General features: G+C 41.4%; 1 protein-coding gene across 2 annotated transcripts in view; it reads right to left on the bottom strand.

Moving 5' to 3' along the window:
• cntnap5a (contactin associated protein family member 5a) overlaps positions 1–17,500 on the bottom strand; it is a 69,170-nt gene that overhangs the window by 51,575 nt on the left and 95 nt on the right. For both annotated transcript variants that reach the window (XM_076998344.1, XM_076998345.1), the window contains exons 1-2: positions 17,382–17,500; positions 24–134 (exon numbers count right to left, since the gene is read on the bottom strand). The exon at positions 17,382–17,500 is cut by the window's right edge and continues 95 nt beyond it. In XM_076998344.1, coding sequence (XP_076854459.1) covers positions 24–134; positions 17,382–17,463 — 193 coding nt within the window. In that variant the 5' untranslated portion in view covers positions 17,464–17,500. The remainder of the gene's footprint in view (positions 1–23; positions 135–17,381) is intronic.

Genomic DNA, 17,500 nt, shown 5'->3' with positions numbered 1-17,500 from the left:
AATAGTAACAGCTGCACACTGACCATCTCTTCTGTTCAGCTTGGCAAAGTATGCAGCCCGACTCTCTGAAAAATGAGAAGAACTCTGGAAGGATGTTGCAGGTAGGCCAGATGTTAGGGATCCATCGCAACTGTCTGGGTAAGAGAAGAAACAAACGTTAGAAAAACAGCCTGAGCCCAAATCACAGGCAGTTCACAAAGCAAACATGAGAACCTTTCAGGTAGTAAAAATTAACTATGTTAATTTTCATGGCACACTCTGTTGAGCTTTCAATGTCTTTGCATTAACTTACTGCAATATGTCCTTGTTTATTTTGAAGGTTTTCCAAGCAGTATGTGACCAGTGCCAAGAGTGAGCAAACATATATAAAATACAGTAAAGGCTGCAGCTTTAGCATAATGTGCAGCTTCTTAGGCCAACGCATTTGTTTTGAAACACGGCTCCAGTTGACCTCAGTGAGCTCCGTCATATTCGTGGTGTCTCAGGTAGGACAACACGCTTTGAGAACTGGTGTGTCGTGGTACGTCTGCCCCCTGCTGGCCGCCTCCTTCAGCAGAGGCTGTGTTTGTGTTGTCCTGTCGTGTCCCCGTCCATCAGGTGGTTGTTATCTATTAGTGTGTTCACCACCTGAGGGTCGTTTGTCCTTGTGTATATTTGTTGTGTGTTTCAACCAGCATTGTCTAAATGTCACAGGTTTTTTGTTTGAGCACTTTATATGTCATTAAATTCAGGTTTTCTGCACGTGCTTCACCCATGACATGTTGAAACAACAGGAGAACCCTCTAGATGACCATCAACGAACTGTCCAAAAACATTTCTTCTGGTTTTTGGACTTCTAGAACAGCTCGTTCTAGATCTCAATAATTGATAGAGACAAAATGACTTGCAATTGGAAGCAGGAAGCAGCATCGACATCTCACAGTGGACTGACGACAGACTTAACCTGCATGCCACATCTTTTTACCTGTGACTGCTTTTAATGTGATAGACAGCTCGGTGATTCTACAGCGGGTTGTTCAGGAGAGAAAAAAAACCGAGAGAGTCCAGGAAGGCATAACTTGAAAACCCGTAGCGAACAGTTGGTAGTGTGAGCACACGGCGTCCAGGTCGTCTCTGTCAGGCTGGCGAGGCCAGCTTGTCATGTCAGTCTCCTGTAGTTAGCTCATCAGTCCTGAAGCTGCCGTTCTCACTCTCCTCGGTCTCCCACTCTTCTCGTGATCTCCTCGCCAGCCTCCCTGCTCCTCTGGCCTCATTAGAGTCATCGTCGCTACACCACTGCTGAGATCTCCGCTCCTCACCTACACGGCAAGCTGAGCTGCCTTCCAGTGGGCTGGACCCACAATGCTCTCTTCCTGAGCCTTTTTTGTAACATCCGCTTCAATCAGCTGCATTTCTGTTGGGTAATTGTGGATCCTCTATTGGTACAGTTTCTTGGATCTTTAAAGAAACCCTTTGCTGAACATCTTTTAGGACCAGATGTATCCCAGAGGCATCAAGACCAGCCACATCCCTGGGGCTTCAGTCTTTCTGCATCATGGAGGCAGACTTCTCAAACCAATATCACTGATATTCAGGGAGGACCAGAATCAAAGAGCATTTTCGTCTTATCCTCACCACCTGTTTTAATATTCTCTCTCTGTTCACACCTGGCGCTCTGCATGTTGGCCAGACTCCATACGTTTAGATATTACATTTTTATACTGCAAATTCTTGTGTACTCAATACAGACAGGTAAATAGATAGATAATGAATGTTTAGGTTTATGAATCACAGTGAGACGTGGTCTTTCAGGCCATGTTAGTCAGGCTGCATCCTTGAAGCTCTGCAGAATCGATTAAGTTACTAGACTTAAGAACTTAAAACTAAACCACAAAACAGAGTGGGAATGGTTGTAAAAGTCTGCATTTACCAAATCACCTAGGCAGATGCTATAGGGGTGGAAGAGAAAAACGTCTTCTACAAGGAACTGGCAGGAGATTCAATAGTCCAGTAGTTTAAGGTGATGAACATCAATAGTCCAGGAAACCTCTCAAAGGTGGTGCTAGGAGGCTAAGCTGTTACGCCAGCGCTAAGGTCACTTACAGAGGTCACCTGTTCCTGGGTTACAGAAACATGTCTGGAAATGTAAGTACATTTGATATATTTGTGTTATAATAAAACAATATATTTTAAAAATAATTTAACATTTAATCATCATTGATCATCGTCATCATCGTCACTTCCCTACAGCCAGGTTCAGTGAGTCTCATGTCTTTATGAAATGAGCTCAGGTAAGACTGCAGTGAAGTGAAGGCAAGTTTCCTTTACTCTTAAATTCTATCTATCGCGCCATCTTGGTCTCTGTCTCTCTTTTGGCTTTGTGTGTCAAGGGTCTGTGCATAAGGGTCTGTGTCTGTGTTAGTATGAACATAAAATCAAACCATTACATAACCACTCTTTTAAAATAGCACAGTAAGTGGATTGTTTCATCTTCAGTATAGCGTCCCTGCTTTTCAGGGTTATGTCATGGCTGCTTACAGCACTGACCACAGAAGACTTAACTCGACACTAAACTCACTACCATCAGGACAGTGATACAATAGTTTCCACAAAACATATATTTATAATTTTTGTCAATATGAAATGTAACTGTAAATGTTAATAAATAGAATAGAAATTTCCATCCTAACATTCTTATTACATTTGACACTCTTCTCATTACTTATAACTGAAATTGATACAATTACGTATTTGTTGACTAAACCTTTGTCTTCAACAGTTTGGTTCAGTTTAATATTAAGAAGTGTATAAACAGGAGTTGGAAAAAATGCCCCAGACGGGAAATTGAGAAACAAAGTGTGAAACAGGTTTCTAGGTCAAGACAAGCTTTATAGAAGGTTATTGCTATGGAAACGATGAGAGATACGCATCCGTCCACTGGTAAGAGGACAAATTAGGGTTAAAACCCAGCGGGTGTCTGGACTGTATTGTTAAACTGGGAATTCTGGGTCAAAATTTGAAAAATGTACAGCAGAGAAAGATTATAATCAGTTCTATGTGTCTGAACCTCTCAATGGTGTATTTTTATTTAAATTGGCCTATACTTTGCCAAATCTTTACTAATGACTGCACACACATACACACACAACCGCACACGCACACAAACACACACGCACGCACACACACACACACGCACACAGAGAACTAGCAAACAACAATGACAAAAACATTCAGGCATGTATATACAATGCACACGCAGGTATGGGGCAGTGAGGAAGGTCTGACCCTGGGAGAACCATGGTCTTCCTCAGCAAAACGCCTCTCACATGGACAGCTGAGACTTCGGCTTGCTGTGCTCCCACAGACAAGTTCACTGTCAAATCAATTTCACTGTTAAACAAGAGACCGTCTTATGTCTCTTCTTAGGGGCCATTACTGTGGGAGTGCAGAGCAGACTCATTTGACATACAGCCATCTGACTGAACGCAATGCATCTGTCAGGGAAGAGAGGCGTGATGATAACTCGACGTCAACAAGACGGTGCTCTGGTCAGGCCAGTCTACTATTGATGTAAACTGCTAAATTAATTTCCAGTCAAATGTACTTTTAATTTTCTTCTGTCTGAATCACTCGGAAGGCTAAAGATGTTGTCCTAAAATTAATTAAAATCTCAAAAAGCATCTCAACTGACAGTTCTGGATGGGAAAATGTCAATATGTATGTTTTATCTTCCATCTTATATTAAACAACATAAAAATGTTTAGTCTAACATATCGCTGCTAACAAAAGCAAAGTGCACTCATACCACCCCCTGCCCGGAATTTAGACAACATATGTTTGGCTATTTACTTCCCTGTAAGCATTTTCACCTTCACTGAAATTGAAAGACAAAGCTCCAGATTCTTGTGCAATTCCTCTGTAAACGTTGATCCTAAAAACCACGTGTGTCACTGCACTTTCTATTACTTGTGATAAAAATATCAGCAATATTTTCTAAGGAAGAAATGTCAGTTGTTTTGAAGACATATTTTTTTAATCTTAGACTAAAAGAGAGAAAGTTGTTCAAGAAAATCTCTCCAGCGACTGAGAGTTAAGCAATTAACTTGCGTGATTGTCCGGTGAGTTGGAGATCCATGACCCGTCACAGACAGATAGTGATGGCCTTCAGCATTGACATCATCGAGACTGAAAGGCAGCAAACTCACTCCAACAAAGGATTAATTACAGAAGCAGCGGCTCTCAGTGTTCTTTGAGCACTGTAAGCATTAAAAGCACCCACACCTATTCAGTGTAAAAGCCCCCAACAGTATGAAAAGGAGCTTCCTGAACAAGTAAAACTGTCACCAAAACTTTTACGTGGGTGCCTTGTGCTTCACTGCCAAATCGTGCTAACGCACTCTATCTGAGCATCACAGATTAAACCCAAAACCTTCCAAGAAAACTACGTAAGGACCTAGAAATATCCTAATCCCACACTCAACATGACAGCCCTCCAGAGAAGCGTCTTCCAGAGCATCTCCCCAAAATGATGAGTGCAACTGCAGGCACGTACTCCCCGGGTCTCTGGTTAATCTGAGGTTAGTTTGGAATTATGTCAGACCTTCAACACAGCAGATTAACAAGACATCCAAGCGAGCAGGCACTGCTGATCTTCTATGGATCAGGGCCCGGAGAGTTGGGCCAAGTGCAGCTGGAACACAATGCCTCGCTTCCTTACTGCCCCTGACCCTGTTGGTCAACACGGGGTAAAAGGGCATGCTAATCTGGCCCGGAGCGAACGAGGACATGGCCATCACTGGAACTGTTGTGATTAGAGAGGTCACTATACTACAGGCATATGTGTGACTGGCCATTCTCTTCAGAAGGATCTCAAATCATGGGCCCCCTGCAACACAGCGAGCCGAGAGGCTAATGGGGAAGTCTATGTGGGGGTTAGAGAGTGTGCTGCAATATCAAACATGGCTTTATAAATGTGTCAGCGGCGTGACGAGGGTAGTATGAGGGTTCACACGATCTGATTTGTTGGCAATTACTTTTTATGTTTTGTTTTTCCTCCCTAGCAGATGTCTCTAATGGTGATGTGGGGGGAACGTGAGGGGGTGTTTTATATGTCTAAGAAGATCATCACCTGTTTGTGTCCATTACTGTGATGAAAACTAAACCATTAAAGCAAACTCCTCAAGAGATTTTGTGTCAGGCTTTCTTTGATGAACTCATACAGTCTTTATCCCTTCGTCTGATCAACCATTCACCTAAGAAAATCCCCCAGCTTTCCTCTTTCCTACTCTTTATGTCTAAATTGTTATAATTTCAACCTGCCCCTTACAAATTATTTTTCCATATTTTTTACTCACTGTTTGTGCCCTTTCATGGATAAGATAACAGAAAATGATGAAAACAACGTTTTTAAACTTGACTACCCAGAAGGCTTTGCTTTATAACATATGCATCATACAATAGCCTTTTCAAGCCTGCCATAATGAGCTAACTAGCTATCTCACTAATACACTGAGATGTTGCCATCATTTATTCATCTTCCATAAGGACACGTTGTTGAGCTGATTATGATGATTATCTTAATCATGATTAAAAGATTCCTCTAATGCAATGTCTCTCTTCACCACAATGGATCTGTTGAAGACTTTTACATGGTGTGCTGCTGTTCTGTGGGGACAATAAATTGTGAATTTGTGAAATGTGCAACCATTAGACCACATATCCATATGTCCTCCTGAAGGTCAGGCAAGGTGCTAGCAACACTAGGGTCATGGTAACGAGGAGAGAAGTGTAGGCAGATGTGCTCTCTGAGAAGAACGAGATTTATTAGGAACAAATCCATAATGGGGTCAGGATCACAGGCCAGAGTCAAAAATGCAGGGAAGTCAGAACACGTAACATAACCAGAATGCATGATAGCAAAAAGAAAGTAAAAGACGAAAACACTGGAAGATTAACGAACAGGCTAACTAAGAGAAAATCAGGAACGGCCCGAACAGAAACATGTAATAACAGAACATGTTACATGGGCTGTGTGTACAGCAAACAAGTCTAGCAGACTGAGGCTTAACACAAAAGCCAAGACAAAGGCTAAAACAAATGACCAGCAAAGCAACAAGGGGTTTAAATACATGGGCTAACGAGAAGATTACAAGAAACAGCTGAAACTAACAAGGGGGTGGAATAAAACGAAAATGAAAAAACAAGAAAACGAAACAAGGGACTGGAGCCAAAACAAAGAAAATGGGCAAGAAACAAAAGAGACGGAGACGCCAGAGACGGAGACGCCAGAGACTGAGACGCCAGAGACGGCAAACTGTGACAGTGATGACTTAGATTCCCAAAGAGCATCACACAGTGTCACACAGCGTTATATGGAACGATTTAGTCCGTGTTATAAGGTATAGCTACTACGTTACACAACGTTTGTTATTAAAATACCAAATACCACGGCAGTCCATCATTTCTGCAGTCATAACTACATGATGCTGCTTTCACTGCGGTCGGCTTCATCACCCCATCCAATATCTATTTGCTTCACTTTTCTGTTGCAAATAATGACCTTCTGTTTCAGCTATAACAAGGGATGTTTCCCCACAAAGAGGAAACATCTTGCTTTAAAATAACAGTATTACACATCAAATGGCTGCAGTATTACGCATCACAGTGTGAATTATTTTGCTATTGAATGAATGCATTATCTATCTTGTTGCTTATTTGGATTATTAAGAATTGATATTTTCCAAATAATTCACTTCAAATTGACCTGAATACATAATTCCAGAACACTATGACAGGTGATAAAAGCGTGAATAAAAGATGGAACCATGAGTTTGTCTGCTGGCGCTGGTAAGCATCACCACATTATCAGCTGCTTCACTGTTTTTAGATCAGATAATCCTTCTCCGCTCCTTCTCCATTGTGAACCTGTACGAGCTCGTCGGTGTTCAGCCCCATGGACTCCTCGCCACACTCACCGCGTCACTGAGTGTTCGAGTGGCTGGCAGTGGCATTAATTATGTTTCAGTTTTGTCAGCACATTGGATGCAGACACTGATGGCAGCTGGCATGTCATTAAAGTGCTGGACGATGGAAATGTTTGGACTTTTTGACCTCCAAACAAAATGGCAGTTTTCCCCTCCCCGCTCCGTGTTGTCACTTAATGTCAGCGGTCGACAGAGTAGCGGGACTTTAACCAGAGAGGTCAACCGTACTTTCCTTTATTAAGGACAAACTGGCTTGCCGGCATCTTGCAGATTTTGGGTTAGATTGCAGCTGAGGGTTTTTTTTCGGTCATTTTAGCAGGTAGCAGATGCAGTGCCTTGATGAAATGCACAACATATCTGTGGCTTTATCATTATTTTGTTTGTACAAATACCACTTGAGCCTGCTCTTCAGCCTAAGGAGACACTGGCAGTGGTTATTTCTAGGTGGATTGTGTTTCATGTGAAGCTGAATTAATGAGAAAGGCAGCCTCTGAAGGGCAGAGGGGCAATGGTGAGTTCCTGCTAGCATTAAAAATGGAACCAGGTGACCCTTGTTTCTAGATGCACATTAATCATAAAGACATGGAACCATGTTCCTGTCAAAAGAGCTGCTCTATGACTAGCCCTCTGATGATCTGTTTCATGTCTCATAACATAGGAGCATCCTTGGGTTTATAAAGAAATACCCATCATTCTATTAAACGATTCTATCACTGTGAACAGTAGTTTCTCAGTCCAATGAGGCGATAAATAGGCAATGCACAATTGCTTTGCAATGGGGCAGTGGCGGTAATGTTGTCCATTTCGGCTTTGTGCGTGGGATTTTGTTTCCGCGCTTCCTTAGATCACTGTTTGGACAGAAAAAATAAATAAATAAAAGAAAAAGGTCTCTTAAAACGAGCCCCCTGCTTCCATTGACTGTTTCCATTTTCTCCAAGGCGAGGCGCATTTAGCTTTGGCCACTAGCCTCACATCATCTGTCAGTGTTATTTGTCAGCATTTCTACCTAATAGCTGCAAATACCCTGTACTGTGTGCCCCGCTGACGAAGCCCCACGCTGGATTGGCATCCCTCTATCTTCTCATTAAGCAGCCCACTCCTCACCAAAACAAACATGGCTCTTCAAGGAGATCTGACTCAATAACACAGACAAATTGCCTTCTGTCTCCCCGTGGAGATCTGCCTTTCCTGTCTTGTGTTCTTTCACTCTTCTCATTCCATGGTGAAAAAAGCCCCATCAAGCTTCAGCCTCTAAGGTTTGTTTAGGACCCAAATGAGCAGGAGAGTGAATCGTTTGGGATTAGGACGAACGAACCCGTGTCTGTCACCTTAGAAAAAGCACGGCTAAGTAAAACCTTCACGAGTCACCCGCGGATCACACGCAGGTTTAAGGGAGCTGACAGCACATGTGTAGGAAATGAAAAGGTACAGCCTTGTAACCCAGTGGTACATCAGACTAATTCACAAAGATAAATTACAAGGCTAAAAAGTGTATCTTCTACATGCCGCAAATGAATCGTGCAGTATTTGCAGACCTGATAGCTGACAAGGAATAAACTCACTACCCAAGCAGCAAGCAATCGTGAAATCCTTTTAGCTTCTTGTATTCAGAGTCAGGTGTATACACGACTTATGGTTTCTGACCTTGTGAGATCAAAGGCGTGCTGTAGTAATCAGGTATACGTATGCATACATTCACATCACACTATACAGCTGACATCTGTGCAAAACCTCAGCGTAACTCCATGGTTTAGATACAGTGCAACTCACAATGACAGAATAAGGCTTCAAATGATTGCTTTCTGTAATTGCCCGTCTCAAGCTCCAAGTTTGCATGCATTACCCTGAGTTCTATTGCCTCCTTAGCCTTTGTGTTCCTCTCAGTGAGAGAAAGCCTGGGGTTATTGTCCTATTAACTTCTGGTGAGCAGCACATCAAAGGGACTGAGACTCCGGTGGGAGGAAGCTCACAGTCGGGTTGCTCATATTCCATCAGCCCCAGATGATGGGGCAAACACAGAGTAACCCCCCCCCCCCCCCCCCCCATACACCCTCCACCCCCTGGGTGGCTTATGGCAATGTCACTAGGCCACCACACGTCGCATTTAAGCTGAGATGAGAAACGTGGAAGCCACACTGCAGATACATCTCAACTGATATATCGAGTTGGACTCAGTCGGGATTCGCCGGAAGCTAGGGTCAAACAATGGGGACAAAGTGCCAACTTGCACTGAATCACCGACAATCTATACAATGCGGCAGGCAGATTTTTAACCAGTTAGGAAGAACAATTTTAGAGATGGTTCGTTCAGATGTTAAGGCTGCAGTGCTTTTCATCTCTGCCTTGAATCTCTCTGAATTTCTGAAATTTGTGTAAACATCTTTGCTAAATAATAGCTGTCCTACTTCCTTTTCCAAATATAGAAAATAAGAAATACATTTTAGTGCCTTTTCCATAGTTCACTAGCTGACTACCTTAACTCACTGAAACACTGAACAATTGAACATTTTTATTTGTACACATCAACTTTGATGCATAAAGATACGGCTCTAAGTGTTCAGAATGTAATGGCATAATTAAGCATAAAAACAAAGTATTAATATAACTATTTATATGGATAAAATATTAATAAGACTAAGAATAGAGATTTATGAATTAAGTTAAATTATTGACCTATCTACATATATCAAAAGACCAAGTATCGAATAACAGTTAGAAGCCTTTAGAAGACTACATATGACCTAAAGCTTTTATAAAACTCCTGAAATTTCACACTCCAAATCAAGACTACTAATCTGGGAGGCCGGATGGTATATCAATACCATGCTTGCAATACAGAGCTCCATACCTAAGGGTACTGTTGTATCTGGACTTGTGTAAATCCTCACAATGATATTCACAAATAGTGAACCTGCCCGTTTGCTGCAGGTCTGAGTCTGGTGGTTCACTAGTTTCACGAAGTACATCTGTCTCCATCCTTTGTAAGCAGTAGTGTGGAGGTAGCTTTGTTGCTGTGGGCTCCTACCTCCATCAATGACACTAACTCCTCCGTGTTCACGGTCCTCGGGCGAGTGTGGCACTGTTTCAGCTGCCTGGCCACCTGCCAGGGGTCTTTCCCTTCCATAAGTAAATGAAGTGTGCGGGAATTATGCAGAGCTGAAGTGTCATCTGGGCTTTGAAGTGCTCATGCAAAGTGACATTTTCAGCGTGGAGGAGGACACACTGGTGGTGGTCTCTCTGCAGTCAGCTTTAACGCTCCCAACAGGCAGAGTTCAGTCGGCCTCTATCCTTTGATCTCCTATCCCTCTCCCTTTACGGAGTAATGAGCACTCAGTTCTAATTCAGCACGGACGCTCCTTCTTTATGAACTGTGTTCAGTGTTATTTCAGGCACGTGTATTTGAAGCGTAGCGGTTGCCTAACTAGCATGTTATAGGAGCCAGTCTCAGTGTTCCAAGTCTACCAAGAATTCTCTGCCTATGTTTCTATTAGTTAAGCCCCTGATGACAACTTTCAAAAACATCATAAATATTCATGACATTACCCTTCATTTACTTATTTATTCAATGCAATTTTTTTTTCAGTGCTATTAAATGTTTTTTTTAAACATTTCTGTTTTCTGTCAGCAAAGCATTATTTGTGTCACAGAAGGCTGTATGGTTCTGGTTCTGAAGCTTCAGACATGGACCCGTGTAAGTGTGTGCAGGCGTTCTGGCCGCACTGTTGTCTGATGCACCAGAGGTTTGTTTCACTGTTTGCTTTGTGCTCATAGTGTGGACTTATTATCTCAGAACCCTTTCGGACCGCACCCTCGGTATAACTGAATCTGTGTGGGGTCGCTCGGACACAGAAAGCAACAAAAATCAGCAGGAAAGATTTTACCATGGGTCTCTTTATTCTGAGCAGATAAAAACTGCCCAGATGGACAGCTTTAAACAGAACTGTCTTTGTTAGCTTCTTTACAGTTCCATATGTAAAATTCAAACTGGTCTGTGTATTCCAGCAGCATCTTATATTTCTTTTTATCCTTGTTTTATATTGTATATATTTTATTCATTTTGCTTTTATTTTGCTTGCTTACTTTAGACTGCAATAATTCATTCCAGGGCACTGTGACATCTCAGTTTTCCACCAAGGATCAATAATACGTTATCTGACATCCATTCACCTCTGTAAGCAGAATTTATCAACAAGGTAATCCTAAACATGAAGCTGTCTTCAAATCATTCTCTTAGAGGGTCATACCAATATCTAGCTTGATGTTTTCCACAAGCTCATAAATCAATTCCTCAGAATTTCTCTCTCCCGTCTAGAGGCACGCCCACAGACCACGGTTTTTGATTTGCCCCACCTGTAGCAGCTCTCGGGTCTTCCTGGTTGCTGGAGTTACTGTGTGTTCACTGGGTGCTGTGGCAGAGTAAATATGTGGTCTGTCTATAGGCCAGTGCTGGGGCACCTTGTTCTAACAACCCATTTTGATGAATTCATGATTTCATGATGGACTGGAGCAGAAACATCCAAGGCTGGACTACAGACCTCCAGGACTACAGACCTCCAGGACTACAGACCTCCAGGACCGAGGGCCACAGAATTCAGCCGCGGTGCTGCCTACACTTCGTGGTGGATTTGTAGTGTAATTGAACACTCAACTGAAAATCTAAAGACTCCTGAAGGCAACACATTTATCAACCGGATTCTTCTTCCCATCTACTGACTGTGCAAGAATGATCACACCGTAAAGCAACTTATATCACATCGCCTTAGACCTTATGTGCAACACCTTGGGGGTATTTTGTCTCTTTCTTTAAGGGAGCTCAACCATAATTTAACACACACCTCCAATAATTAATTTCCAAATGAGAGCACAGGCATGATGAATGCAGAGCCATACAGATCGCCACGACGACGCCCAGACTGGCTACTTCACCCTGCAGCCACAAGATCATTTTCAAGAATCCATCATCAGATGTTATCTGACATCATCAGATGTTATCTGATGAAATCTCAGCAGTAATGAGAGGCAACACATCTGGTAAGTAGACCCTTCACCGCCCTGCGCTCTCACGCTGGAACGCGTCCACCTCAAAAACCCATTAAAGGCAAAGACATGGCAACCTGGGAGGGATATTACTGGATCGTCAAATCCTTATAAAAGAGTTTCTGCCCATCGTCTCTCTGTCACGTTAATAGTGCTTACTATCATTGCATTCGTGTGCTATTAGTCAGATACAAATGACGTCTTCATTTTTATACACAAATGAGGAATTTGAAAATGAGCTTTAATTTGCTAAGCACACCTGACTGGGAAGCTGTGAGCCATTTAAAATAAACACAATAATGTTTGCAAATGAGTAATTTCATGTCTTGTAGGTCAGACTTTAATTTAATTTAATTCCAACACAGAAGGGACACTAGGTCAGTGCTTGCCTGTCAACTAAAAAATATAAGTCCAACCACTATGAAAGACATTTGAAAGAGATTTTTTTTCTCCCTTTTTCATTTTTTTCCTCATTCATACTAAAGAACTACAGTAAGGCATGTGGGACATAAAAGAGTGCAAAACCGCCATCGACAGCATGCAGCATTCAAAGAGAAGCAGCTTAGGAACCAAAAATTCAATATGTGGGCTGGTCTCATTTTAGCATTTGCGGCTCTCAAAGGAAAACCGCTTTCATGGGGAGATTCTGCTCTGTGCTTTAGTCTAAATTTGGTTTTTAAATACAGTATAATCTCAGTTTACGCATTCAATTCTAGGTCTTCAATTAATTTCCCTCACATAATGGTCTGCATCAGAGCCTGTATGTGTTTTTTTGCATTTGTTTGTATTTGCTAACTCATTTCAACCCTCAGCATTTCATCCCTACTGGCATATACATGATTTAATATGGTGACCACATATATCAGTACTACTTTAGGGTCCTGTTTGAGCATTCTAGGGTCTTAAGCTAACTGTAGGATTCAGTTTGTGAATCCAGCTGTAGGATTGGGCTTCGTTTTATTTGAATCCTGTAGTATGTTTTATTTATCCGAATTCAACTGTGGGATTCAGTTTGGTGTTATCTGAATGTGGCTAGAGGATAAAGACACTGAAAATTAATCGGCTTATCTAACCAATAAATCTATGCTAAAGATGCATGTAGAGGAGACGCATTCATTGGTTAAGAAATCTCTAAAGGAATTACTGGTAGAGTATCTAGTAGCCTAAATTTTAAAAGATGTGATGCACAATAGCATCTCTGCTTCTGATCAGTAATGTTTCATAATACCAAAAATGCCATTCACTTCAGCTCACGCTGCATAAATGAGCAGAGTGTCATGTAGACACAAGCATATCAGTTCTGTTCAACATCTCGCCTTCCAGTCACCCAATACATTGTATGCACTTGTAAAAATGCCAATTCCTTTCATCACTTTAAATCAGTTTATGACAGAATATCCTGAAGAAATTTCCCAAAGAGCTAATGAATAGAAAGGTTGAATCATTTTCCTGTCTAAGGAGAAGCAAGAACTTCAAGAATCCAGGCTGAGGTGTGGATGCTCTGGGCAGAGACTGCTCTTCAACTCTGGTCCACAGCCAGTTACCTCTGACCTTCTGAAAAGACCTCCAGAATGGCCTCAGACCAACAGAGAAAGGGCCATTGCTATCAACTCCTAACCTCGGAATGTCATGAGTGTCGGTATGTAATCACTGTTTCCATATTGTAAGTCCCCCCCGCTGTTCTTTGCCTACGGCCTCAAAATCGCACTCACCTGCTCACTGGGAGAGCAGCCTTTAAAAAGCTTCTACTTCTGACCTTATAATGTTGAAATGAACAACTCTATCACATTAATGCCCTGGTCAAAACGCCCAGCCCCTCCCAACCCCACTGAGGGAAGAGCCATATTTAGAATGTTAAATTAGCTTAGCTCTTCTGAAGCTGTGCTGTGACATACTATCAAAGGACTGAATATGAATGCGTTCTGCTCAATAGCATATGCCTCCTTGTAGTGAGACACTAACAGTGGGCCAAATCGATTTGGGACTTTTATTCTATAAAGATGACCTCAGCTTGGCAGGAACTTCACTGGAGATTTGCGTTGGCCACCATTCATAGACCCCTTGACTGTTAACGCAGGGCACAACCTGAGAACCAAGGTTTATTTTCCTGTCCCAGTGAGAAGAACGGAAAGGATGTTGCAGACATTCTGACTGAACTTAACTATTGGTGAAATCACTTAGTCAAATTCTTCAAGAGGTCTGCTTCTCTGTACAGGTCAAGAAGGTATGACACTCTGAGGAAGCGCCAGCAAGCAAACTAGTATTCTCAGCAGACATGTGTGTGCGTGTGTGTGTGTGCCTGTCAAGACAATAATTACATATTCTCAGTATTCAAGATTTTAGGTTTTGTATATTGTATATTTGTATATTGCCCATACATGACCAAACGTGCTATGCTTTGTGTCACTTGTTCCAAATTGTATAAAAATATACTGTACAAAATTACACTGACATGCATAATGGAATTACATATTTTCTGAATGACTGAATCAAATAAAAAATGCAGTTTATGAAACACTGTTTTCAAAATATACATGCTGATCATTTTATCAAATGTGTGTTTAGGCCAGACTCAGACCTAAATCTGAGTTTCCTCTTTAAAATGTAGTGAAATGAAGTTTGTAGGGTGTGCTTAATTATCCACCAATATATAGCTGTTAGTTGCAATTAATATCAGAAGGATCGGTTCTGGGGACCTCTGACTGAGGCACACAGTGAATTTGCTTAGCGCTGAACCAGCAATGTGTGTTATTTTAATGCTGGATCTCCAGCTGTGGTACTAATCGAATTCTTCTTGGCAGGAGAAGATGGCAAGAACCCTCTGTCTCCTACTACTGATCACTGAACAAGACAGTCAGATGTCTACATGACTGTGTGGGCAGAAGTTTGCTGTTAAATGATTAGAGTTCTCCTCTGGGTCTTCTCAAGCTGACAGTCCTACACAAGAACACAATTATGTACTAGAGCCGTAGTAGAAAACAGCAGAAGCAGAAATACTGCATTTAATATAACCTAACATCTAATTACATCATTTAATATAAACTAACATCTAATTACATCATTTAATATAACCTAACATCTAATTACATCATTTAATATAACCTAACATCTAATTACATCATTTAATATAACCTAACATCTAATTAGATCATTTAATATAACCTAACATCTAATTACATCATTTAATATAACCTAACATCTAATTAGATCATTTAATATAACCTAACATCTAATTACATCATTTAATATAACCTAACATCTAATTACATCATTTAATATAACCTAACATCTAATTACATCATTTAATATAACCTAACATCTAATTAGATCATTTAGATTTTCTAAATGTTTGTTTTGTTGCTTTTCTCTTTTTATGATAGTCATTATATATATACTGTATTTCACAAAAGTTTAGAAAACCTTATGCTCAACTTTACAAGCTAAAAGTAACTTAGTGACTTAGTCATCTTTTTTTTCTCCAGACATCTTGTTTTGGAAACACTGAATACTCAAACCCACTTTTGCTGTTGTCCTGACCAGATGAAACCAGGCTTTCATCTGGTGTCATGTTGGGACCCTTTGCTGTCCCAGGGGTCACAATAAGAGGCATGTTGCTGCTTTCGCAGGGACACCAGATCTGAAAGGACATCCCCTCGTTATCCCTCTCAGAAATGTTGGATGTTTTCCTCTGAGAGGCAGTGGCGGGCCATTATCTCTGTCACCTGACACAGATGACAGGGCCATGATTGGTCCCCAGCTTTATTCTGGTGTCTCTGTGGTAAATTTGAGACCATCCGTTTGCTTGTCCTCAAAGACGAGCTGGCCATTTCATCTGATACTGGCAGCCGAGATACAGGGCGTACTTCATAAGCATGCATATCTCATAAATGATTGAAAAGGTTTTTACCATTACTGTTTTGCCATATTTTGGGACATAAAGCTGTGGCTTGCAAAAAAAAGTGAGATTTAATACTTCCTCTAATACTTGATGTAATCCATACTCTATTACTACTCTGCACTTTTGTGATATACAGGGCCATAAACTTAAATATTATGGTACAACAAAGATAATTTCCCATTGTGTCTTATATCAGATTAACTCATCTAACCTCTATGGTTTAGTATGTGCTCGTTTGCTTGCTTGTCCATGTCATGGGACTTTGGTGTGAATATGTGTCTCGTGTCTCAGATTTGCAGCGTTATTATTATTATTAGCACCGTGACTGGAGACGCAGTGGACTCGAGACACTCGGTGTCTTCATCCCTACAGTCGTCTCATTATCTCAGACGACTCGTGAGAAAACACACTGACCTCTCCTGCCTCACAATTACCGCCCCAAAGGGAACCGTTTAGAAAGCGGATGTTGAAGAGAGGAATCAAATGAAAGAAAATTGCTGGTGTGTTGCGATGCGATGGAGTTGAATGCGAGCGAGGAAATAAGGGGATGAACTCGCAGTGTAACTGATGTGATCAATGTTGAGAAGCGCTGTGAGAACAGGAGATTCCCATCCGGTATTAGTTACAGCAAACTGTTCAGACACTAGTACAGAACACACTGGGTCTTACTAAAAACAGACTAGTTTAATGTGTTTAAGGATTTTTCTGTATTGGTTTAATTGTGGCGAACCATTCCAGTGTTGATCACAGCTAACAAAAGCATGTGGAGTTATGTTATCCACATAACTTCAGTTGTGCACGTTACGATTATTTTCAAATAATAATACATAAATAATAAACGTTAGGCTTACTGGACATGAAAAGGGCAATTTACATAGATTGCGCTTGTCTAAAAGAAGCAGTTGATTAAAACCTCCCACTCACAGTAACTTACATGTGAACACATGTAGACGGGTGAGAGTCTTTCACCCATCACTCTCCTGTTTGCGGTGCTTTTATACACTCTCTCTCACACACACACACACACACACACACACACACACACACACACACACACACACACACACACACACACACACACACACACACACACACGTCTGTGCATCTGTGCCACAGGACCATACAGGTATGTGTGTGCTGTCTGCGCATCCGTCACCTGGTGTGGTGAGGGGCTCGTTTCTGCATCACACCTGGTCCAGAGGTCACCGGACCGGCTTTGTCACATCCGTTAAAAGTTAATTTGACTAATACGCATTCGAGTAAGTTTTACAGAAACGCGGCTCGTTTTCTAAATCTGCGTTGGTAATATACCATACACTTTATACCATGGAATAAAATATGCGCCTTAATAAAACAAGCGAATTAATGTGTAGCCGATAACATGATGTAACTGCCTATGCCATCAAATAACTGAATGTCAGACTCAGAAATAAACCCATCAAACTTCAACGCAGTGAACTATTCATACACGCAGTAATACTTACAGTGATTGGCACCCTTCGTTGAGCTGAAGACAGCGAGCAGACTCAAACTGACCACACAAGACCACCACTTTCCCAACTCCATGTTGCTTAAGGCTTCAATCGGCAGTATATCCTAAATA

This window comes from Brachyhypopomus gauderio, chromosome 3 (assembly GCF_052324685.1).
Source record: "Brachyhypopomus gauderio isolate BG-103 chromosome 3, BGAUD_0.2, whole genome shotgun sequence".
In the NCBI taxonomy this organism is placed as follows: domain Eukaryota; kingdom Metazoa; phylum Chordata; class Actinopteri; order Gymnotiformes; family Hypopomidae; genus Brachyhypopomus; species Brachyhypopomus gauderio.
Note: the sequence above shows the minus strand (reverse complement) of the source record. Positions and strands in the feature narration are given on the sequence as shown.